Source organism: Oncorhynchus masou, unplaced genomic scaffold (genome assembly GCF_036934945.1).
Source record: "Oncorhynchus masou masou isolate Uvic2021 unplaced genomic scaffold, UVic_Omas_1.1 unplaced_scaffold_181, whole genome shotgun sequence".
NCBI classification, from domain to species: domain Eukaryota; kingdom Metazoa; phylum Chordata; class Actinopteri; order Salmoniformes; family Salmonidae; genus Oncorhynchus; species Oncorhynchus masou.
Window position 1 is genome coordinate 370,813 of NW_027016550.1, and position 26,321 is coordinate 397,133.

General features: G+C 49.2%; 1 protein-coding gene across 2 annotated transcripts in view; it reads left to right on the forward strand.

Moving 5' to 3' along the window:
* Positions 1-19,360, forward strand: part of LOC135538776 (GRB2-related adapter protein-like) — a 21,894-nt gene extending 2,534 nt beyond the window's left edge. Inside the window, exons 3-5 of one of the 2 annotated variants that reach the window (XM_064964691.1) lie at positions 6,831-6,950; positions 16,612-16,780; positions 17,402-19,358. In XM_064964691.1, coding sequence (XP_064820763.1) covers positions 6,831-6,950; positions 16,612-16,780; positions 17,402-17,581 — 469 coding nt within the window. In that variant the 3' untranslated portion in view covers positions 17,582-19,358. Of the gene's footprint in view, positions 1-6,830; positions 6,951-16,611; positions 16,781-17,401 lie in introns of both variants that reach the window. The other variant, XM_064964692.1, reaches the window with a different exon arrangement.
* The last annotated feature ends 6,961 nt before the right edge of the window (positions 19,361-26,321 follow it).

The following is a 26,321-nucleotide window of genomic DNA, read 5'->3' on the forward strand; positions in this document are numbered from 1 at the left end:
AGTTGATGTTGTAGTTGGTGTTGTAGTTGGTGTTGTAGTTGATGTTGTAGTTGGTGTTGTAGTTGATGTTGTAGTTGATGTTGTATTTGGTGTTGTAGTTGATGTTGTATTTGATGTTGTAGTTGGTGTTGTAGTTGATGTTGTAGTTGGTGTTGTAGTTGGTGCTGTAGTTGGTGTTGTAGTTGATGTTGTAGTTGGTGTTGTAGTTGGTGCTGTAGTTGGTGTTGTAGTTGATGTTGTAGTTCTAGATCTCAGTAGCAGTGAACTGTAGTTGATGTTGTAGTTGATGTTGTAGTTGTTGATGTTGTAGTTGGTGCTGTAGTTGGTGTTGTATTTGATGTTGTAGCTCTAGATCTCAGTAGTAGTGAACTGTAGTTGATGTTGTAGTTGGTGTTGTAGTTGATGTTGTAGTTGATGTTGTAGTTGGTGTTGTAGTTGATGTTGTAGTTGATGTTGTAGTTGATGTTGTATTTGATGTTGTAGTTGGTGTTGTAGTTGATGTTGTAGTTGGTGTTGTAGTTGATGTTGTAGTTGATGTTGTATTTGGTGTTGTAGTTGGTGTTGTAGTTGATGTTGTAGTTGATGTTGTAGTTGATGTTGTAGTTGATGTTGTAGTTGATGTTGTATTTGATGTTGTAGTTGGTGTTGTAGTTGATGTTGTAGTTGGTGTTGTAGTTGGTGTTGTAGTTGATGTTGTATTTGATGTTGTAGTTGATGTTGTAGTTGATGTTGTAGTTGGTGTTGTAGTTGATGTTGTAGTTGGTGTTGTAGTTGGTGTTGTAGTTGGTGTTGTAGTTGGTGTTGTAGTTGATGTTGTAGTTGGTGCTGTAGTTGATGTTGTAGTTGGTGTTGTAGTTCTAGATCTCAGTAGTAGTGAACTGTAGTTGATGTTGTAGTTGGTGTTGTAGTTGATGTTGTAGTTGGTGTTGTAGTTGGTGTTGTAGTTGGTGTTGTAGTTGGTGTTGTAGTTGTAGTTGATGTTGTAGTTGGTGCTGTAGTTGATGTTGTAGTTGGTGTTGTAGTTCTAGATCTCAGTAGTAGTGAACTGTAGTTGATGTTGTAGTTGATGTTGTAGTTCTAGATCTCAGTAGTAGTGAACTGTCAACCCTCGCACGGCTGCTGGCCCAGACAGCATCCCTAGACACGTCTTCAGAGCATGTGCAGACCATCTGGTGTTTTTATGGAAATATTAAATCACTCCCTATCTCAGTCTGCTGTCCCCACATGCTTCACGATGCCCACCTTTGTTCCTGTACCCAAGAAGGCAAAGTTAACTGAACATATCACTATTGCCCATTGCACACACCTCTGTCATCATGAAGTGCTTTGAGAGACTAGTCAAGGATCATATCACCTCCACCCTGCTGGCCACCCTAGACCCACTTCAGCTTGCTTACCGCCCCAATAGGTCCACAGACGCCGCAGTCGCCATCACACTGCACACTGCCCTAACCCATCTGGACAAGAGGAATACCTATGTAAGAATGCTGTTCAATGACTACAGCTCAGCATTCAACACCATAGTACCCTCCAAACTCATCATTAAGCTGGAGGCCCTGGGTCTGAACCTCGCCCTGTGCAACTGGGTCCTGGACTTCCTGACGGGCCGCCCCCAGGTGGTGAAGGTAGGTAACAACATCTCCACTTCGCTGATCCTCAACACAGGGGCCCCACAAGGGTGCGTGCTCAGTCCCCTCCTGTACTCCCTGTTCACCCATGAATGTGTGGCCATGCACACCAACTCAATCATTAAGTTTGCAGACGACACTACAGTAGTGGACATGATCACCAACAACGAGGAGATGGCCTACAGGGAGGAGGTGAGGGCCCTGGCGGAGGGACAACGAGGAGACGGCCTACAGGGAGGAGGTGAGGGCCCTGGCGGAGGGACAACGAGGAGACGGCCTACAGGGAGGAGGTGAGGGCCCTGGCGGAGGGACAACGAGGAGACGGCCTACAGGGAGGAGGTGAGGGCCCTGGCGGAGGGACAACGAGGAGACGGCCTACAGGGAGGAGGTGAGGGCCCTGGCGGAGGGACAACGAGGAGACGGCCTACAGGGAGGAGGTGAGGGCCCTCGGCATGTGCTGTCAGGATGACAACCTCTCACTCAACGTCAACAAAAGGAGATGATCGCGGACTTCAGAAAACAGCAGAGGGAGCAGCCGGGACAGTAGTGGAGATGGTAGCAAGTTTTAAGTTCCTCGGCGTACACATCACAGACAAACTGAAATGGTCCATCAACACAGACAGAGTAGTGAAGAAGGCGCACCAACCCTGACAAACTTTTACAGATGCACAATCGAGAGCATCCTGTTGGGCTGTACCACAGCACCGCCCTCAACCACAAGGCTCTCCAGTAATAACACATCACCGGGGGAAAACTACCTGCCCTCCATGACACCTACACCACCCGATGTCACAGGAAGGCCATAAAGATCATCAAGGTCAACAACCACCCGAGCCACTGCCTGTTCACCCCGCTATCATTCAGAAGGCGAGGTCAGTACAGGTGTATCAAAGCTGGGACCGAGAGACTGAAAAACAGCTTCTATCTCAAGGCCATCAGACTGTTAACCAGCCATCACTCAGAGAGAGAGAGAGAGAGACAGAGAGAGAGAGAAAGAGACAGAGAGACAGAGAGACAGAGAGAGAGAGAGAGAGACAGAGACAGAGACAGAGAGAGTGAGACAGAGAGAGAGAGAGAGAGACAGAGACAGAGACAGAGAGAGTGAGACAGATAGAGACAGAGAGAGACAGCGAGAGAGACAGAGAAAGAGAGAGACAGAGAGAGAGAGACAGAGAAAGAGAGAGACAGAGAGACAGAGAGACAGAGAGAGACAGAAAGTCAGAGAGAGACAGAGAGAGACAGAGAGAGAGAGACAGATAGACAGAGAGAGACAGAGAGAGACAGAGAGTCCGAGAGACAGAGAGAGAGACAGAGAGAGAGAGAGTGTTGTGGTGCCCGGAGCGTCTTAACAGAGCTGAGCCGCTGTGGACAGCTGTACTGTATTGGACCATACGGTCTGCCTCCCCCTGGGGAAGACACACTCCTCAATCTACATCCCTTTACATAACCATGATACACATCACACAACATGGCTGTTTATCTGTTTGTGTTTGTTACTGGTACATGCTGTTACACAATTATAAAATACCGAACTGGTACATGCTGTTACAACATGATAACATATAGAACTGGTACATGCTGTTACAACATGATAACATATAGAACTGGTACATGCTGTTACCCCATGATAACATATAGAACTGGTACATGCTGTTACCCCATGATAACATATAGAACTGGTACATGCTGTTACCCCATGATAACATATAGAACTGGTACAGGCTGTTACCCCATGATAACATATAGAACTGGTACATGCTGTTACCCCATGATAACATATAGAACTGGTACATGTTGTTACCCCATGATAACGTATAGAACTGGTACATGCTGTTACCCCATGATAAAATACAGAACTGGTACATGCTGTTACCCCATGATAACATATAGAACTGGTACATGCTGTTACAACATGATAACATATAGAACTGGTACATGCTGTTACCCCATGATAACATATAGAACTGGTACATGCTGTTACCCCATGATAAAATACAGAACTGGTACAGGCTGTTACCCCATGATAACATATAGAACTGGTACATGTTGTTACCCCATGATAACGTATAGAACTGGTACATGCTGTTACCCCATGATAACATATAGAACTGGTACATGCTGTTGCCCCATGATAAAATACAGAACTGGTACAGGCTGTTACCCCATGATAACATTTAGAACTGGTACATGCTGTTACCCCATGATAACATATAGAACTGGTACATGCTGTTACCCCATGATAACATATAGAACTGGTACATGCTGTTACCCCATGATAACATATAGAACTGGTACATGCTGTTACCCCATGATAAAATACAGAACTGGTACATGCTGTTACCCCATGATAACATATAGAACTGGTACATGCTGTTACCTCGTGATAACATATAGAACTGGTACAGGCTGTTACCCCATGATAACATATAGAACTGGTACATGCTGTTACCCCATGATAACATATAGAACTGGTACATGCTGTTACAACATGATAAAATACAGAACTGGTACATGCTGTTACAACATGATAACATATAGAACTGGTACATGCTGTTACCCCAAGATAAAATACCGAACTGGTACATGCTGTCACAAGATGATAACATATAGAACTGGTACATGCTGTTACAACATGATAACATATAGAACTGGTACATGCTGTTACCCCATGATAACATATAGAACTGGTACATGCTGTTACCCCATGATAACATATAGAACTGGTACATGCTGTTACCCCATGATAACATATAGAACTGGTACAGGCTGTTACCCCATGATAAAATACAGAACTGGTACATGCTGTTACCCCATGATAACATATAGAACTGGTACATGCTGTTACAACATGATAACATATAGAACTGGTACAGGCTGTTACCCCATGATAACATATAGAACTGGTACAGGCTGTTACCCCATGATAACATATAGAACTGGTACATGCTGTTACCCCATTATAAAATACCGAACTGGTACATGTTGTTACCCCATGATAACATATAGCACTGGTACATGCTGTTACCCCATGATAACATATAGAACTGGTACAGGCTGTTACCCCATGATAAAATACCGAACTGGTACATGCTGTTACCCCATGATAACATATAGAACTGGTACATGCTGTTACAACATGATAACATATAGAACTGGTACAGGCTGTTACCCCATGATAACATATAGAACTGGTACATGCTGTTACCCCATTATAAAATACCGAACTGGTACATGTTGTTACCCCATGATAACATATAGCACTGGTACATGCTGTTACCCCATGATAAAAAACCAAACTAGTACATGCTGTTACTCCATGATAACATATAGAACTGGTACATGCTGTTACCCCATGATAACATATAGCACTGGTACATGCTGTTACACAATGATAAAATACCGAACTGGTACATGCTGTTACCCCATGATAACATATAGAACTGGTACATGCTCTTAACCCATGATAACATATAGAACTGGTACATGCTGTTACCCCATTATAAAATACCGAACTGGTACATGCTGTTACACCATGATAACATATAGAACTGGTACATGATGTTACCACATGATAACATATAGCACTGGTACATGCTGTTACCCCATGATAAAATACCGAACTGGTACATGCTGTTACAACATGATAAAATACAGATAACTGGTGCATGCTGTTACACCATGATAACTGGTACATGCAGTTACAACATGATAAAATACAGATAACTGGTGCATGCTGTTACACCATGATAACTGGTACATGCAGTTACACCATGATACCTGGTACATGCTGTTACACCATGATAACTGGTACATGCAGTTACACCACTATAACTGGTTCATGTTTTTACAACATGATAACTGGTACATGCATTTACACCATGATAACTGGTTCATGCTTTTACAACATGATAACTGGTACATGATGTCACAACATGATAACTGGTACATGTTGTTCCCATATATACAACTGGTACATGCTGTTACACCATGATAACTGGTACATGCTGTTACACCATGATAACTGGTACATGCTGTTACACCATGATAACAGGTACATGCTGTTAAACCATGATAACTGGTACATGCAGTTACACCATGATAACTGGTACATGCTGTTACACCATGACAACTGGTACATGCTGTTACACCATGATAACGGTGCATGCTGTTACACCATGATAACTGGTACATGCAGTTACACCATGATAACTGGTACATGCTGTTACACCATGATAACTGGTACATGCTGTTACACCATGACAACTGGTACATGCTGTTACACCATGATAACTGGCACATGCTGTTACACCATGACAACCGCTACATGCTGTTACACCATGATAACCGGTACATGCTGTTACACCATGACAACTGGTACATGCTGTTACACCATGATAACTGGTCCATGCTGTTACACCATGATAACGGTGCATGCTGTTACACCATGATAACTGGTACATGCTGTTACACCATGACAACTAGTACATGCTGTTACACCATGACAACTGGCACATGCTGTTACACCATGACAACTGGCACATGCTGTTACACCATGACAACTGGCACATGCTGTTACACCATGACAACTGGCACATGCTGTTACACCATGACAACTAGTACATGCTGTTACACCATGACAACTGGCACATGCTGTTACACCATGATAACTGGCACATGCTGTTACACCATGATAACCGGTACATGCTGTTACACCATGACAACTGGTACATGCTGTTACACCATGATAACTGGTACATGCTGTTACATCATGACAACTGGTACATGCTGTTACACCATGACAACCGGTACATGCTGTTACACCATGACAACTGGTACATGCTGTTACACCATGACAACTGGCACATGCTGTTACACCATGACAACTGGCACATGCTGTTACACCATGACAACCGGTACATGCTGTTACACCATGACAACTGGTACATGCTGTTACATCATGACAACTGGTACATGCTGTTACACCATGATAACTGGTACATGCTGTTACACCATGACAACTGGTACATGCTGTTACACCATGATAACTGGTACATGCTGTTACACCATGATAACTGGTACATGCTGTTACACCATGACAACTGGTACATGCTGTTACATCATGACAACTGGTACATGCTGTTACACCATGATAACTAGTACATGCTGTTACACCATGATAACTGGTACATGCTGTTACACCAGGTGGTTCGCAGGCCGTATATCCAGGGGGGTTGCAGAGGGCAGATTGAGGCAGAGAGACCGAGGAGCGTTCATCGTGAGAGAGAGCGAGAGCGCTCCAGGAGAATTCTCCATGTCCGTCAGGTGAGACGCACGCACGCACACGCACACACACACACACACACACACACACACACACACACACACACACACACACACACACACACACACACACACACACACACACACACACACACACACACACACACACACACACACACACATATATATAGAGACACACACAGAAAGTAGGTCTGGTTTGTATCAGACATCTGAAGTGTTGAGGAACAGAGGAGATTAGAGAGAGAGAAACAGAGGAAGTGAGAACAGAGGGATAGAGGAAGTGGAGGGAAGGACAGAAAAGGACAGATGGAGGAGAAAGAGAGAGAGGAGAAAGGGAGAGACATGGAGAGAGAGAGGAGAAATAGAGATGGAGGAGAAAGAGAGAGAGGGGAGAAAGGGAGAGAGAGATGGAGAAAGAGGAGAGAGAGAGAGAGAGAGAGAGAGAGAGAGAGAGAGAGGAGAAAGAGAGAGAGAGAGGAGAAAGAGAGAGAGATGGAGAAATAGAGATGGAGAGAGAGAGGAGAAAGAGACAGAGAGGAGAAAGAGAGAGAGAGATGGAGAAATAGAGATGGAGGAGAAAGAGAGAGAAAGGAGAAAGAGAGAGAGATGGAGAAATAGAGATAGAGAGAGAGAGGAGAAAGAGAGAGAGAGGAGAAAGAGAGAGAGATGGAGAAATAGAGATGGAGGAGAAAGAGAGAGAGAGAGAGGAGAAAGAGAGAGAGAGAAGAGATAGAGGAGAAAGAGAGAGAGAGAGATGGAGAAATAGAGATGGAGGAGAAAGAGAGAGAGAGAGATGGAGAAATAGAGATGGAGGAGAAAGAGAGAGAGAGGAGAAAGAGAGAGAGAGAAGAGATAGAGGAGAAAGAGAGAGAGAGAGATGGAGAAATAGAGATGGAGGAGAAAGAGAGAGAGAGAGCATTATAAATTGGTGTTTGCTGTGAAGTTATAAATACAACTATCTGTCTGCTGTAGACAGGACTTCCTTTCGACTGTCATCTCTTTCCATCCTCTCTCTCTCTCTCTCTCTCTCCCCGCCCCCCCCTCTCTCTCTCTCTCTCTCCCCGCTCCCCCCTCTCTCTCTCTCCCCGCCCCCCCCTCTCTCTCTCTCTCTCTCCCCGCTCCCCCCCCCTCTCTCTCTCTCTCTCCCCGCTCCCCCTCTCTCTCTCTCCCCGCCCCCCTCTCTCTCTCTCTCTCTCTCTCGCCGCTCCCCCCCCTCTCTCTCTCTCTCTCATGGGAAACATATGTTAACATCGCCAAAGCAAGTGAAATAGATAATAAACAAAAGTGAAATAAACAATACAAATTTACAGTAAACATCACACTCACAGAAGTTACAAAAGAATAAAGACATTACAAATGTCATATTATATATATACAGTGTTTTAACAATGTACAAATGGTAAAGGACACAAGATAAAATAAATAAGCATAGATATGGGTTGTATTTACAATGGTGTGTGTTCTTCAATGGTTGCCCTTTTCTCGTGGCAACACGTCACAAATCTTGCTGCTCTGATGGCACACTGTGGAATTTCACCCAGTAGATATGGGAGTTTTTCAAAATTGGATTTGTTTTCGAATTCTTTGTGGATCTGTGTAATCTGGGGGAAATATGTCTCTCTAATATGGTCATACATTGGGCAGGAGGTTAGGAAGTGCAGCTCAGTTTCCACCTCATTTTGTGGGCAGTGAGCACATAGCCTGTTTTCTCTTGAAAGCCAAGTCAGTCTTTCGACATACACACTGACTTTATTGTCCCCATGATGAAATGTTGTTGCAGTGCCTGCTGAACATTAGCCTGCTGGTCTTACTGAGTCTATAGGAACATTAGCCTGCTGGTCTTACTGAGTCTATAGGAACATTAGCCTGCTGGCCTTACTGAGTCTATAGGAACATTAGCCTGCTGGTCTTACTGAGTCTATAGGAACATTAGCCTGCTGGTCTTACTGAGTCTATAGGAACATTAGCCTGCTGGTCTTTCTGAGTCTATAGGAACATTAGCCTGCTGGCCTTACTGAGTCTATAGGAACATTAGCCTGCTGGCCTTACTGAGTCTATAGGAACATTAGCCTGCTGGCCTTACTGAGTCTATAGGAACATTAGCCTGCTGGTCTTACTGAGTCTATAGGAACATTAGCCTGCTGGCCTTACTGGGTCTATAGGAACATTAGCCTGCTGGTCTTACTGAGTCTATAGGAACATTAGCCTGCTGGTCTTACTGAGTCTATAGGAACATTAGCCTGCTGGTCTTACTGAGTCTATAGGAACATTAGCCTGCTGGCCTTACTGAGTCTATAGGAACATTAGCCTGCTGGTCTTACTGAGTCTATAGGAACATTAGCCTGCTGGTCTTACTGAGTCTATAGGAACATTAGCCTGCTGGCCTTACTGAGTCTATAGGAACATTAGCCTGCTGGTCTTACTGGGTCTATAGGAACATTAGCTCAAGCTATTTAGGAGGGATATCACACCTGGCTCAAATGATTGTCAAGTTCTGTTTTTCCTGCTGCGGTGTGCCCTATACCTGCGCCCATAGGAATAGGTCAACGTCCAGGGACAGGGTCCTGACCTTAAACTACCAGAGGGGAGTAGGTCAACGTCCAGGGACAAGGGGTGGCTTGGGGAGGGTCCTGACCTTAAATATCTCATCCAGGCCTGTCTGTTTGACTCCAAGTACCTTGGGGAAGGTCCTGACCTTAAAGATCTCATCCAGGCCTGTCTGTTTGACTCCAAGTACCTTGGGGAGGGCCCTGACCTTAAAGATCTCATCCGGGCCTGTCTGTTTGACTCCAAGTACCTTGGGGAGGGCCCTGACCTTAAAGATCTCATCCAGGCCTGTCTGTTTGACTCCAAGTACCTTGGGGAGGGTCCTGACCTTAAAGATCTCATCCAGGCCTGTCTGTTTGACTCCAAGTACCTTGGGGAGGGTCCTGACCTTAAAGATCTCATCCAGGCCTGTCTGTTTGACTCCAAGTACCTTGCTTGCTGTGGTGATAATCCTTCTCAGCATATTTCTCTGGCTGACAGTGGCATTGCCAAACCAACAAACAGTATAAAAAGTTCAAATACTCTCAATGAAAGATTTGTAAAACAGAGTCAGTATAGTTCAGTCTACATTAAAGATCCCAGCTTTTTGAGAAAGTACAGTCTCTGTTGGCTCTTTTTGTAGATCAGGTCTATACAGTTACTCCACTGAAGCTTATTGTCCAAGAGGACACTCATGTATTTGTATTTCTCTACAATCTCTATATTCTGACCTTTGATAGATGTTGCAGAGGCAGGTGTTGTACGCTTCCTGAAGTCTATGCACATCTCTTTGGTCTTGTTGGGCCCAGGTCTGACATAATCTGTGCTGAAGATCTCGGTGCTGCTGTTGGCCCTCCTTGGTTGGGGACAGAAGCACCAGATCATTAGCAAACAGTAGACAGTTGACTTCAGATTCTAGTGGGTTGAGGCCGGGTGCTGCAGACTGTTCTAGTGCCTTCCCTAATTTGTTGATATATATGTGGAAGAGGGTGGGGCTTAAGCTGCATCCCTGTCTCACCCCACGGCCTTGTAGGAAGAAATGTGTGGTTCTTTTGCCAATGTTAACCGCACACTTGTTGTTTGTTTACATGGATTCGATCATGTCAAATGTTTTTCCCCCAACACCACTTTCCATCAGTTTGTACAGCAGACCCTCTTCCCAAATTGAGTCAAAAGCCTTTTTTGAAATCAACAAAGCATGAGAAGACTTTGCGTTTGTTTTGGTTTGTTTGGTTGTCAATTAGGGTGTGCAGAGTGAATACGTGGTCTGTTGTACGGTAATTTGGTAAAAAGCCAATCTGACATTTGCTCAGTACATTGTTTTCATTGCTGTTAATGATAATGCAGAGTGTTTTCATAAGGTTACTGTTGACGCATATTCCACTGTAGTTATTGGGGTCAAATTTGACTCCACTTTTGTGGATTGGGGTGATCAGTCCTTGGTTCCAAATATTGGGGAAGATGCCAGCGCTAAGGATGATGTTAAAGAGTTTTAGTATAGCCAATTGGAATTTGTTGTGTGTATATTTGATCATTTAATTGAGGATACCATCAACACCACGGGCCTTTTTGGGTTGGAGGGTTTGTATTTTGTCCTGTAGTTCATTCAAGGTAATTGGAGAATCCAGCGGGTTCTGGTCGTCTTTAATAGTTGATTCTAAGATGTGTATTTGATCATGTATATGTTTTTGCTGTTTGTTCTTTGTTATAGATAGATTGGAGAAGTGGTTTACCCGATACATCTCCATTTTGGATTTATGACGTTCCATCTTTTATTTCTGTATTAATGATTCACCATAGAAGAAGAAGTCGACTCAGGTTTCTGGGTTGGACAGGTTTCTCAATTTCTTTCTTAGGTTATTTTTCTCCATCAAACTATTTGTTGTTCATTTTCTTCGGTTTTCTGTTTAACATTTTTAGATTAGATAGGGAAGCTGAGAGATCAAAAATGCTGTTTCGGTTTTCTACGCAGGTCTGGGCAGAGAGTCTATTAATCTGTTACTCCTGTGTGAAGTGTTGGGGCTGCGTTTGAGAGTGATGTCCTTTAGGGTCCGGGCGACGGTGGGCACTGCTGCCTTGTATAGGTGGACCTGGTCATAGAGGCTGTTCTAGTCCAGGGTGGACCTGGTCATCGAGGCTGTTCTAGTCCAGGGTGGACCAGGTCATAGAGGCTGTTCTAGTCCAGGGTGGACCTGGTCATAGAGGCTGTTCTAGTCCAGGGTGGACCTGGTCATAGAGGCTGTTCTAGTCCAGGGTGGACCTGGTCATAGAGTCTGTTCTAGTCCAGGGTGGACCAGGTTATAGTGGCTGTTCTAGTCCAGGGTGGACCTGGTCATAGAGGCTGTTCTAGTCCAGGGTGGACCTGGTCATAGAGGCTGTTCTAGTCCAGGGTGGACCTGGTCATAGAGGCTGTTCTAGTCCAGGGTGGACCTGGTCATAGAGACTGTTCTCGTCCAGGGTGGACCTGGTCATAGAGTCTGTTCTAGTCCAGGGTGGACCTGGTCATAGAGGCTGTTCTACTCCAGGGTGGACCTGGTCATAGAGGCTGTTCTAGTCCAGGGTGGACCTGGTCATAGAGGCTGTTCTTGTCCAGGGTGGACCTGGTCATAGAGGCTGTTCTAGTCCAGGATGGACCTGGTCATAGAGGCTGTTCTAGTCCAGGGTGGACCTGGTCATAGAGGCTGTTCTAGTCCAGGGTGGACCTGGTCATAGAGGCTGTTCTAGTCCAGGGTGGACCTGCTCATCGAGGTTGTTCTAGTCCAGGGTGGACCTGGTCATAGAGACTGTTCTAGTCCAGAGTGGACCTGGTCATAGAGTCTTTTCTAGTCCAGGGTGGACCTGGTCATAGAGGATGCTCTCATCCAGGGTGGACCTGGTCATAGAGGCTGTTCTAGTCCAGGGTGGACCTGGTCATAGAGGCTGTTCTAGTCCAGGGTGGACCTGGTCATAGAGGCTGTTCTAGTCCAGGATGGACCTGGTCATAGAGGCTGTTCTAGACTGTTGTCTGGGTCTGGTTGAGGGGTGGTGTTGTGATGGACTGTTGTCTGGTCTGGTTGAGGGGTGGTGTTGTGATGGACTGTTGTCTGGTTGAGGGGGTGTTGTTGTGATGGACTGTTGTCTGGTTGAGGGGGTGTTGTTGTGCTGGACTGTTGTCTGGTTGAGGGGGTGTTGTTGTGCTGGACTGTTGTCTGGTTGAGGGGGTGTTGTTGTGCTGGACTGTTGTCTGGTTGAGGGGGTGTTGTTGTGCTGGACTGTTGTCTGGTTGAGGGGGTGGTGTTGTGATGGACTGTTGTCTGGTTGAGGGGGTGTTGTTGTGCTGGACTGTTGTCTGGTTGAGGGGGTGTTGTGCTGGACTGTTGTCTGGTTGAGGGGGTGTTGTTGTGATGGACTGTTGTCTGGTTGAGGGGGTGTTGTTGTGATGGACTGTTGTCTGGTTGAGGGGGTGTTGTTGTGATGGACTGTTGTCTGGTTGAGGGGGTGGTGTTGTGGTGGACTGTTGTCTGGTTGAGGGGGTGGTGTTGTGCTGGACTGTTGTCTGGTTGAGGGGGTGTTGTTGTACTGGACTGTTGTCTGGTTGAGGGGGTGTTGTTGTGCTGGACTGTTGTCTGGTTGAGGGGGTGTTGTTGTGATGGACTGTTGTCTGGTTGAGGGGGTGGTGTCGTGCTGGACTGTTGTCTGGGTCTGGTTGAGGGGGTGTTGTTGTGCTGGGCTGTTGTCTAGTTGAGGGGGTGGTGTTGTGCTGGACTATATAATATATAATGAAGAGGTCTGGTCTGACCCGCTGGGGGTGGCTCGTCTGTGGGGTTATATAATGAAGAGGTCTGGTCTGGCCCACTGGGGGTGGCTCGTCTGTGGGGTTATATAATGAAGATGTCTGGTCTGGCCCGCTGGGGGTGGCTCGTCTCTGGGGTTATATAATGAAGAGGTCTGGTCTGGCCCGCTGGGGGTGGCTCGTCTGTGGGGTTATATAATGAAGAGGTCTGGTCTGGCCCGCTGGGGGTGGCTCGTCTGTGGGGTTATATAATGAAGATGTCTGGTCTGGCCCGCTGGGGGTGGCTCATCTCTGGGGTTATATAATGAAGAGGTCTGGTCTGGCCCGCTCGGGGTGGCTCGTCTGTGGGGTTATATAATGAAGAGGTCTGGTCTGGCCCGCTCGGGGTGGCTCATCTGTGGGGTTATATAATGAAGAGGTCTGGTCTGGCCCGCTGGGGGTGGCTCGTCTCTGGGGTTATATAATGAAGAGGTCTGGTCTGGCCCGCTCGGGGTGGCTCATCTCTGGGGTTATATAATGAAGAGGTCTGGTCTGGCCCGCTCGGGGTGGCTCGTCTGTGGGGTTATATAATGAAGAGGTCTGGTCTGGCCCGCTCGGGGTGGCTCGTCTGTGGGGTTATATAATGAAGAGGTCTGGTCTGGCCCACTGGGGGTGGCTCGTCTGTGGGGTTATATAATGAAGATGTCTGGTCTGGCCCGCTGGGGGTGGCTCGTCTCTGGGGTTATATAATGAAGAGGTCTGGTCTGGCCCGCTCTGGGTGGCTCGTCTGTGGGGTTATGTAATGAAGAGGTCTGGTCTGGCCTGCTCTGGGTTGCTCATCTGTGGGGTTATATAATGAAGAGGTCTGGTCTGGCCCGCTGGGGGTGGCTCATCTGTGGGGTTATATAATGAAGAGGTCTGGATGGCCCGCTGGGGGTGGCTCGTCTGTGGGGTTATATAATGAAGAGGTCTGGTCTGGCCCGCTGGGGGTGGCTCATCTGTGGGGTTATATAATGAAGAGGTCTGGATGGCCCGCTGGGGGTGGCTCGTCTGTGGGGTTATATAATGAAGAGGTCTGGTCTGGCCCGCTGGGGGTGGCTCGTCTGTGGGGTTATATAATGTAGAGGTCTGGTCTGGTCTGGCCCGTTGGGGGTGGCTCGTCTGTGGGGTTATGTAGTGAAGCGGTCTGGTCTGGCCCGCTGGGGGTGGCTCGTCTGTGGGGTTATGTAATGAAGAGGTCTGGTCTGGCCCGCTGGGGGTGGCTCGTCTGTGGGGTTATATAATGAAGAGGTCTGGTCTGGCCCGCTGGGGGTGGCTCGTCTGTGGGGTTATGTAATGAAGAGGTCTGGTCTGGCCCGCTGGGGGTGGCTCGTCTGTGGGGTTATATAATGAAGAGGTCTGGTCTGGCCCGCTGGGGGTGGCTCGTCTGTGGGGTTATATAATGAAGAGGTCTGGTCTGGCCCGCTGGGGGTGGCTCGTCTGTGGGGTTATATAATGAAGAGGTCTGGTCTGGCCTGCTGGGGGTTGCTCATCTGTGGGGTTATATAATGAAGAGGTCTGGTCTGGCCTGCTGGGGGTTGCTCATCTGTGGGGTTATATAATGAAGAGGTCTGGTCTGGCCCGCTGGGGGTGGCTCGTCTGTGGGGCTATATAATGAAGAGGTCTGGTCTGGCCCGCTCTGGGTGGCTCGTCTGTGGGGTTATATAATGAAGAGGTCTTGTCCGACCTGCTGGGGGTGGCTCGTCTGTGGGGCTATATAATGAAGAGGTCTGGTCTGGCCCGCTGGGGGTGGCTCGTCTGTGGGGTTATATAATGAAGAGGTCTGGTCTGACCTGCTCGGTGTGAGGGTATCTTTCTCAAGGGAGAGCTTCTCCTGCTGGGCCAATTCTTTAATTTGATGAAAGTCCAGCTGAAACTGTTTGGGGGTTACCCTGTACCATTACTGTTCCAGACTCATAGAGATTTATATTAGCTGAGTCCTCATTGCCTCGTATCCTGAGTTCCACCCCTTGTTAACACCCCCTCTCTTAGCAAAGGGGTAGTGTGCTAATAGTTTGCTGTTGTTTCTCCCCAACACTCTCCTTTCCCCTCTCTCCCTGTCTCCGCCCCTCTCTCCCTGTCTCCGCCCCTCTCGCCCTGTCTCCGCCCCTCTCGCCCTGTCTCCGCCCCTCTCTCTCTTCCTCCCCTCTCTCCCTGTCTCCGCCCCTCTCGCCCTGTCTCCGCCCCTCTCTCTCTTCCTCCCCTCTCGCCCTGTCTCCGCCCCTCTCTCCCTGTCTCCGCCCCTCTCTCCCTGTCTCCGCCCCTCTCGCCCTGTCTCCGCCCCTCTCTCCCTGTCTCCGCCCCTCTCTCTCTTCCTCCCCTCTCTCCCTGTCTCCGCCCCTCTCTCCCTGTCTCCGCCCCTCTCTCCCTGTCTCCGCCCCTCTCGCCCTGTCTCCGCCCCTCTCGCCCTGTCTCCGCCCCTCTCTCTCTTCCTCCCCTCTCGCCCTGTCTCCGCCCCTCTCTCCCTGTCTCCGCCCCTCTCTCCCTGTCTCCGCCCCTCTCGCCCTGTCTCCGCCCTCTCTCCCTGTCTCCGCCCCTCTCTCTCTTCCTCCCCTCTCTCCCTGTCTCCGCCCCTCTCTCCCTGTCTCCGCCCCTCTCTCCCTGTCTCCGCCCCTCTCGCCCTGTCTCCGCCCCTCTCTCCCTGTCTCCGCCCCTCTCTCTCTTCCTCCTCTCTCTCTCTCTCAATTCAATTTAATTCAAGGGGCTTTATTGGCATGGGAAACATATGTTACCATTGCCAAAGCAAGTGAGATAGATAATATACAAAAGTGAAATAAACAATAAAAATTAACAGTAAACATTACACATACAGAAGTTTCAAAACAATAAAGACATTAGAAATGTCATATTATGTATATATATATACAGTGTTGTAGCAATGTACAAATGGTTAAAGTACACAAGGGAAAATTTCTCACTCTCCCTCTCTCTCTCCCCAACCCTCTATCTCACTTCCTCCCCCCTTTCTTCCTCTCTCTCTTCCACCTCTCTCTCCTCCTCCTCTCTCTCTCCCTCTCTCCGCCCCTCCCTCCCTCTCTCCGCCCCTCTCTCCCTGTCTCCGCCCCTCTCTCCCTCTCTCCGCCCCTCTCGCCCTCTCTCCGCCCCTCTCTCCCTCACTCCGCCCCTCTCTCCCTGTCTCCACCCCTCTCTCCCTGTCTCCGCCCCTCTCTCCCTCTCTCCGCCCCTCTCGCCCTCTCTCCGCCCCTCTCTCCCTGTCTCCGCCCCTCTCTCCCTCTCTCCGCCCCTCTCGCCCTCTCTCCGCCCCTCTCTCCCTCTCTCCCTCACTCCGCCCCTCTCTCCCTCTCTCCGCCCTTCTCTCCCTGTCTCCGCCCCTCTCTCCCTCTCTCCGCCCCTCTCTCCCTCTAGTTACGGGGACCATGTGCAGCACTTCAAGGTGCTCCAGGACAGGTCAGGACAGTACTTTGTTTGGGAGGAGATGTTCTTCTCTCTGAATCAGATGGTGGAGTTTTACCATAGCAACAGCATCGCCAAGGAGGGAACCGTCTTCCTACGAGACCCAGAACACCCTGCCAGGGTAACAACTCATCATGTCAATTAAATTTCAATTCATATCTCTACCTCCCTCTCTACCTTCCTCTCTACCCCTCTCTCTCTTCTCTCTCTCTCTCTCTCTCTCTCTCTCTCTCTCTCTCTCTCTCTCTCTCTCTCTCTCTTATTAGATAGCCTGGTCTGAACATTACTAGCCTGGTCTGAACATTACTAGCCTGGTCTGAACAGTACTAGCCTGGTCTGAACAGTACTAGCCTGGTCTGAACAGTACTAGCCTGGTCTGAACAATACTAGCCTGGTCTGAACATTACTAGCCTGGTCTGAATACTAGCCTGGTCTGAATACTAGCCTGGTCTGAACATTACTAGCCTGGTCTGAACAGTACTAGCCTGGTCTGAACATTACTAGCCTGGTCTGAACAGTACTAGCCTGGTCTGAACAGTACTAGCCTGGTCTGAACAGTACTAGCCTGGTCTGAACATTACTAGCCTGGTCTGAACAATACTAGCCTGGTCTGAACAATACTAGCCTGGTCTGAACAGTACTAGCCTGGTCTGAGCAGTACTAGCCTGGTCTGAGCAGTGCATAGCATCAGCAGGGTTTGTATACATCATTGGTCTAACCCTCTCCTGTATCCCCTCTCCAGCACCCCCACCACGCCCATGCTCTGTTTGACTTCACCCCCCACCACCCCTCCCAGCTACGCTTCCTCCGCGGTGATTTCATCGACCTGCTCGACTGTTCCGATTCGCTGCGCTGGAGAGGCCGTTGTCATGGACGCGTTGGATTCTTCCCCCCGGAGTATGTCCAGGCCGTCTACCAATGACCCCGCCCCATCTGCCCCGCCCCCATCTACAACGGAACCCGCCCCATCTACAACAGACCCCACCCCCATCTGCCCCGCCCTCATCTACAACGGACCCCACCCCCATCCGCCCCACCCCGATCTACAACGGAACCCGCCCCATCTACAACGGACCCCACCCCTATTTGCCCCGCCCCCATCTACAACGGACCCCAACCCATCTACAACGGACCCCAATAACACAGCCCCATCTACCAATGACCCCGCCCCATCTACAACGGACCCCACCCCCATCTGCCCCCGCCAATCTACCACTGCCCCGCTCCATCTACCAATGACCCCACCCCATCTACAACGAACCCCCAGCCCCCATCAACCACTGCCCCGCCCCATCTACAACGAACCCCCAGCCCCCATCAACCACTGCCCCGCCCCATCTACCACTGGAGAGAGACAGCAACTGGAGAGAGACTGGAGAGAGACTGGAGAGAGACAGCAGCTGGAGAGAGACTGGCGAGAGACAGCAACTGGAGAGAGACTGGAGAGAGACAGGAGAGAGACTGGAGAGAGACAGCAGCTGGAGAGAGACTGGCGAGAGACAGCAACTGGAGAGAGACTGGAGAGAGACAGGAGAGAGACTGGAGAGAGACAGCAGCTGGAGAGAGAATGGAGAGAGACAGCAACTGGAGAGATACTGGAGAGGGACTGGAGAGAGACAGCAGCTGGAGAGAGACTGAAGAGAGAGAGCACTTGGAGAGAGACTGGAGAGAGACTGAGGAAAAAATGTCATCAGGGAGACATGAGAGGACACAGAGACTGAGGAGCCTCCAGGAGACAGCCATCTCACTGTGGATAAGGACCAGAGACTGAGGAGCCTCCAGGAGACAGCCATCTCACTGTGGATAAGGACCAGAGACTGAGGAGCCTCCAGGAGACAGCCATCTCACTGTGGATAAGGACCAGAGCCTGAGGAGCCTCCAGGAGACAGCCATCTCACTGTGGATAAGGACCAGAGACTGAGGAGCCTCCAGGAGACAGCCATCTCACTGTGGATAAGGACCAGAGACTGAGGAGCCTCCAGGAGACAGCCATCTCACTGTGGATAAGGACCAAAGACTGAGGAGCCTCCAGGAGACAGCCATCTCACTGTGGATAAGGACCAGAGACTGAGGAGCCTCCAGGAGACAGCCATCTCACTGTGGATAAGGACCAGAGACCGAGGAGCCTCCAGGAGACAGCCATCTCACTGTGGATAAGGACCAGAGACTGAAACACAGACTCAGTGTGTGCAGTCTTTTCTCATGCTCTGTCAGGACAACAACGTAACAGCAGTCTGTTCTCATGCTCTGTCAGGACAACAACGTAACAGCAGTCTGTTCTCATGCTCTGTCAGGACAACAACGTAACAGCAGTCTGCTCTCATGCTCTGTCAGGACAACAGCGTAACAGCAGTCTGTTCTCATGCTCTGTCAGGACAACACGTTAACAACGTAACAGCAGTCTGTTCTCATGCTCTGTCAGGACAACAGCGTAACAGCAGTCTGCTCTCATGCTCTGTCAGGACAACACGTTAACAACATAACAGCAGTCTGTTCTCATGCTCTGTCAGGACAACACGGGAACAACAGCAGTCTGTTCTCATGCTCTGTCAGGACAACAGCGTAACAGCAGTCTGCTCTCATGCTCTGTCAGGACAACAACGTAACAGCAGTCTGCTCTCATGCTCTGTCAGGACAACAGCGTAACAGCAGTCTGTTCTCATGCTCTGTCAGGACAACAGCGTAACAGCAGTCTGTTCTCATGCTCTGTCAGGACAACAGCGTAACAGCAGTCTGTTCTCATGCTCTGTCAGGACAACAGCGTAACAGCAGTCTGCTCTCATGCTCTGTCAGGACAACAGCGTAACAGCAGTCTGTTCTCATGCTCTGTCAGGACAACAGCGTAACAGCAGTCTGTTCTCATGCTCTGTCAGGACAACACGTTAACAACGTAACAGCAGTCTGTTCTCATGCTCTGTCAGGACAACAGCGTAACAGCAGTCTGTTCTCATGCTCTGTCAGGACAACAGCGTAACAGCAGTCTGCTCTCATGCTCTGTCAGGACAACAGCGTAACAGCAGTCTGTTCTCATGCTCTGTCAGGACAACACTTTAACAGCAGTCTGTTCTCATGCTCTGTCAGGACAACACGTTAACAGCGTAACAGCAGTCTGTTCTCATGCTCTGTCAGGACAACACTTTAACAGCAGTCTGTTCTCATGCTCTGTCAGGACAACACGTTAACAGCGTAACAGCAGTCTGTTCTCATGCTCTGTCAGGACAACACTTTAACAGCAGTCTGCTCTCATGCTCTGTCAGGACAACAACATAACAGCAGTCTGTTCTCATGCTCTGTCAGGACAACAGCGTAACAGCAGTCTGTTCTCATGCTCTGTCAGGACAACAGCGTAACAGCAGTCTGCTCTCATGCTCTGTCAGGACAACAGCGTAACAGCAGTCTGTTCTCATGCTCTGTCAGGACAACACGTGAACAACATAACAGCAGTCTGTTCTCATGCTCTGTCAGGACAACAGCGTAACAGCAGTCTGTTCTCATGCTCTGTCAGGACAACAACGTAACAGCAGTCTGTTCTCATGCTCTGTCAGGACAACAGCGTAACAGCAGTCTGCTCTCATGCTCTGTCAGGACAATAGCGTAACAGCAGTCTGCTCTCATGCTCTGTCAGGACAACAGCGTAACAGCAGTCTGTTCTCATGCTCTGTCAGGACAACAGCGTAACAGCAGTCTGTTCTCATGCTCTGTCAGGACAACAACGTAACAGCAGTCTGCTCTCATGCTCTGTCAGGACAACAGCGTAACAGCAGTCTGTTCTCATGCTCTGTCAGGACAACAGCGTAACAGCAGTCTGCTCTCATGCTCTGCTGGTATAGAACACATATAACTTCCCTTCCGTTTGTCTCTGAGTGTGTGTATATACGTTTGGCAGTACTGACTATCCTTCTATCGTAGTAAACAGAACAGGACGATGAATGTGTTGTATGAAGACTTTGTAGTGAGGACCAGAGGGGGATACTACCACAGAGCAGACTATATGTTCTGATACAACTCTCCGTATAGAAAGAAGGGACTTGGGGGGAAAAGGGCGGAGCGCATGGTCTGATCGACCCCTTTGCAACATCGAAGGTTTCAGATTTCTATTTAAACCTTAAACATATCCGTGGTTTAATTCTGGATTGTTTCTGAAACTTATTGATCCGGATTCGTAGTGCTACACCCCCCCCCCCCCTCTGATAATCTGTGATTTAAACACATATCTTTATTTTTATTTTACCTGTAACGACAAGTGTTTCAATAAAGTTATTTCAACTTTTTTGATGGTGCTCATGCCTGCTGTCAGGAGAGAATGTGAGATGTGTTATCTGTGTGTGTGTGTGTGTGTGTGTGTGTGTGTGTGTGTGTGTGTGTGTGTGTGTGTGTGTGTGTGTGTGTGTGTGTGTGTGTGTGTGTGTGTGTGTGTGTAATATGTGTGTGTGTGTGTGTGTGTGTGTGTGTGTGTGTGTGTGTGTGTGTGTGTGTGTGTGTGTGTGTGTGTGTGTGTGTGATATGTGTGGAATGTGTGGCTCCAGATGTATCGTCGTGACGTTTGAGAAGCAGGAGACGGGGTCACAGCCCAGAACTCCTCAGGGTACAATGACTCCAGACAAAACAACCGGTATAAAGCACTGCTGTCAACACACACAGGAAAACTGCAAACTGCAACACAATATAAACCTGTGTTAATGTATTAAAATATAGTTGTTTTCCCTCACTCACTCTCTGTCTCTCTCTCTCTCTCTCTCTCTCTCTCTTCCTCTGTCTCTCTCTCTCTCTCCCTGTCTGTCTGTCTGTCTGTCTGTCTGTCTGTCTGTCTGTCTGTCTGTCTGTCTGTCTGTCTGTCTGTCTGTCTGTCTGTGTCTGTTTGTCTGTCTGTCTGTCTGTCTCTCACTCTCTTTGTCTCTCTCTTTATCTCTCTGTCTCTGTCTCTGTCACTCTCAATTCAATTCAATTCAAGGGGCTTTATTGGCATGGGAAACGTGTTGACATTGCCAAAGCAAGTGAGGTAGATAATATGTGAAGTGAATATATAAAGTGAAATAAACAATAAAAATTAACAGTAAACATCACACATACAGAAGTTTCAAAACAATAAGAATGTCAGTGCTCCACATTACAGTAACCCAGGGCTCACCTTCCTGCACCCTGCATGACAAGGTTTCCTGGTAGAATGTGTGACTAACCACTCCATCCTGACACAGCACAACTCTGGGTCGTTAGCAGCAGGGCCTGGGGATGGGGTACTGGGAGAGTTAGCAGTAGATAGCTGGGTACTGGGAGAGTTAGCAGTAGATAGCTGGGTGCTGGGAGAGTTAGCAGTAGATTGCTGGGTGCTGGGAGAGTTAGCAGTAGATAGCTGGGTGCTGGGAGAGTTAGCAGTAGATTGCTGGGTGCTGGGAGAGTTAGCAGTAGATAGCTGGGTACTGGGAGAGTTAGCAGTAGATAGCTGGGTGCTGGGAGAGTTAGCAGTAGATTGCTGGGTGCTGGGAGAGTTAGCAGTAGATAGCTGGGTACTGGGAGAGTTAGCAGTAGATAGCTGGGTGCTGGGAGAGTTAGCAGTAGATTGCTGGGTGCTGGGAGAGTTAGCAGTAGATAGCTGGGTGCTGGGAGAGTCAGCAGTAGATTGCTGGGTGCTGGGAGAGTTACAGGAGATTGCTGGGTACTGGGAGAGTTAGCAGTAGTTAACATGGTGCTGGGAGGGTTAGCAGTAGATAGCTGGGTGCTGGGAGAGTTAGCAGTAGTTAGCATGGTGCTGGGAGGGTTAGCAGTAGATAGCTGGGTGCTGGGAGAGTTAGCAGTAGTTAGCATGGTGCTTGGAGGGTTAGCAGTAGTTAACATGGTGCTGGGAGGGTTAGCAGTAGTTAACATGGTGCTGGGAGGGTTAGCAGTAGATAGCTGGGTGCTGGGAGAGTTAGCAGTAGATAGCTGGGTGCTGGGAGAGTTAGCAGTAGTTAGCATGGTGCTGGGAGGGTTAGCAGTAGTTAACATGGTGCTGGGAGGGTTAGCAGTAGTTAACATGGTGCTGGGAGGGTTAGCAGTAGTTAGCATGGTGCTGGGAGAGTTAGCAGTAGATAGCTGGGTGCTGGGAGAGTTAGCAGTAGTTAGCATGGTGCTTGGAGGGTTAGCAGTAGTTAACATGGTGCTGGGAGGGTTAGCAGTAGTTAACATGGTTCTGGGAGGGTTAGCAGTAGATAGCTGGGTGCTGGGAGAGTTAGCAGTAGATGGCTGGGTGCTGGGAGAGTTAGCAGTAGTTAGCATGGTGCTGGGAGGGTTAGCAGTAGTTAACATGGTGCTGGGAGGGTTAGCAGTAGTTAGCATGGTGCTGGGAGAGTTAGCAGTAGATAGCTGGGTGCTGGGAGAGTTAGCAGTAGTTAGCATGGTGCTTGGAGGGTTAGCATTACATTACATTTAAGTCATTTGGCAGATGCTCTTATCCAGAGCGACTTACAAATTGGTGAATTCACCTTATGACATCCAGTGGAACAGCCACTTTACAATAGTGCATCTAAATCATTTAAGGGGGGGTGAGAAGGATTACTTTATCCTATCCTAGGTATTCCTTAAAGAGGTGGGGTTTCAGATGTCTCCGAAAGGTGGTGATTGACTCCGCTGTCCTGGCGTCGTGAGGGAGTTTGTTCCACCATTGGGGGGCCAGAGCAGCGAACAGTTTTGACTGGGCTGAGCGGGAACTGTACTTCCTCAGTGGTAGGGAGGCGAGCAGGCCAGAGGTGGATGAACGCAGTGCCCTTGTTTGGGTGTAGGGCCTGATCAGAGCCTGGAGGTACTGCGGTGCCGTTCCCCTCACAGCTCCGTAGGCAAGCACCATGGTCTTGTAGCGGATGCGAGCTTCAACTGGAAGCCAGTGGAGAGAGCGGAGGAGCGGGGTGACGTGAGAGAACTTGGGAAGGTTGAACACCAGACGGGCTGCGGCGTTCTGGATGAGTTGTAGGGGTTTAATGGCACAGGCAGGGAGCCCAGCCAACAGCGAGTTGCAGTAATCCAGATGGGAGATGACAAGTGCCTGGATTAGGACCTGCGCCGCTTCCTGTGTGAGGCAGGGTCGTACTCTGCGGATGTTGTAGAGCATGAACCTACAGGTACGGGCCACCGCCTTGATGTTAGTTGAGAACGACAGGGTGTTGTCCAGGATCACGCCAAGGTTCTTAGCGCTCTGGGAGGAGGACACAATGGAGTTGTCAACCGTGATGGCGAGATCATGGAACGGGCAGTCCTTCCCCGGGAGGAAGAGCAGCTCCGTCTTGCCGAGGTTCAGCTTGAGGTGGTGATCCGTCATCCACACTGATATGTCTGCCAGACATGCAGAGATGCGATTCGCCACCTGGTCATCAGAAGGGGGAAAGGAGAAGATTAATTGTGTGTCGTCTGCATAACAATGATAGGAGAGACCATGTGAGGTTATGACAGAGCCAAGTGACTTGGTGTATAGCGAGAATAGGAGAGGGCCTAGAACAGAGCCCTGGGGGACACCAGTGGTGAGAGCGCGTGGCGAGGAGACAGATTCTCACCACGCCACCTGGTAGGAGCGACCTGTCAGGTAGGACGCAATCCAAGCGTGGGCCGCGCCGGAGATGCCCAACTCGGAGAGGGTGGAGAGGAGGATCTGATGGTTCACAGTATCGAAGGCAGCCGATAGGTCTAGAAGGATGAGAGCAGAGGAGAGAGAGTTAGCTTTAGCAGTGCGGAGCGCCTCCGTGATACAGAGAAGAGCAGTCTCAGTTGAATGACTAGTCTTGAAACCTGACTGATTTGGATCAAGAAGGTCATTCTGAGAGAGATAGCGGGAGAGCTGGCCAAGGACGGCACGTTCAAGAGTTTTGGAGAGAAAAGAAAGAAGGGATACTGGTCTGTAGTTGTTGACATCGGAGGGATCGAGTGTAGGTTTTTTCAGAAGGGGTGCAACTCTCGCTCTCTTGAAGACGGAAGGGACGTAGCCAGCGGTCAGGGATGAGTTGATGAGCGATGTGAGGTAAGGGAGAAGGTCTCCGGAAATGGTCTGGAGAAGAGAGGAGGGGATAGGGTCAAGCGGGCAGGTTGTTGGGCGGCCGGCCGTCACAAGAAGCGAGATTTCATCTGGAGAGAGAGGGGAGAAAGAGGTCAGAGCACAGGGTAGGGCAGTGTGAGCAGAACCAGCGGTGTCGTTTGACTTAGCAAACGAGGATCGGATGTCGTCGACCTTCTTTTCAAAATGGTTGACGAAGTCATCTGCAGAGAGGGAGGAGGGGGGGAGGGGGAGGAGGATTCAGGAGGGAGGAGAAGGTGGCAAAGAGCTTCCTAGGGTTAGAGGCAGATGCTTGGAATTTAGAGTGGTAGAAAGTGGCTTTAACAGCAGAGACAGAGGAGGAAAATGTAGAGAGGAGGTAGTGAAAGGATGCCAGGTCCGCAGGGAGGCGAGTTTTCCTCCATTTCCGCTCGGCTGCCCGGAGCCCTGTTCCGGTTAACAGTAGTTATCTGGGTGCTGGGTGGGTTAGCAGTAGTTAGCATGGTGCTGGGAGGGTTAGCAGTAGTTAACATGGTGCTGGGAGGCTTAGCAGTAGTTAGCATGGTGCTGGGAGGGTTAACAGTAGTTATCTGGGTGCTGGGAGGGTTAGCAGTAGTTAGCATGGTGCTGGGAGCATTAGCAGTAGATACCTGGGTGCTGGGAGGATTAGCAGTAGTTAACATGGTGCTGGGAGGGTTAGCAGTAGTTAACATGGTGCTGGGAGGGTTAGCAGTAGATAGCTGGGAGCTGGGAGAGTTAGCAGTAGATGGCTGGGTGCTGGGAGAGTTAGCAGTAGTTAGCATGGTGCTGGGAGGGTTAGCAGTAGTTAACATGGTGCTGGGAGGGTTAGCAGTAGTTAACATGGTGCTGGGAGGGTTAGCAGTAGTTAGCATGGTGCTGGGAGAGTTAGCAGTAGATAGCTGGGTGCTGGGAGAGTTAGCAGTAGTTAGCATGGTGCTTGGAGGGTTAGCAGTAGTTAACATGGTGCTGGGAGGGTTAGCAGTAGTTAACATGGTTCTGGGAGGGTTAGCAGTAGATAGCTGGGTGCTGGGAGAGTTAGCAGTAGATGGCTGGGTGCTGGGAGAGTTAGCAGTAGTTAGCATGGTGCTGGGAGGGTTAGCAGTAGTTAACATGGTGCTGGGAGGGTTAGCAGTAGTTAACATGGTGCTGGGAGGGTTAGCAGTAGTTAGCTGGGTACTGGGAGAGTTAGCAGTAGTTAGCATGGTGCTTGGAGGGTTAGCAGTAGTTAGCATGGTGCTGGGAGAGTTAGCAGTAGTTAGCATGGTGCTGGGAGGGTTAACAGTAGTTATCTGGGTGCTGGGAGGGTTAGCAGTAGTTAGCATGGTGCTGGGAGGGTTAGCAGTAGTTAGCTGGGTGCTGGGAGGGTTAGCAGTAGTTAGCATGGTGCTGGGAGCATTAGCAGTAGATAGCTGGGTGCTGGGAGGATTAGCAGTACTTAGCATGGTGCTGGGAGGGTTAGCAGTAGTTAACATGGTGCTTGGAGGGTTAGCAGTAGTTAGCATGGTGCTTGGAGGGTTAGCAGTAGTTAGCATGGTGCTGGGAGGGTTAGCAGTAGTTAGCATGGTGCTGGGAGGGTTAGCAGTAGTTAGCATGGTGCTTGGAGGGTTAGCAGAATTAGAAGCGGGTTTATACTAGCAGTCCTACTGAT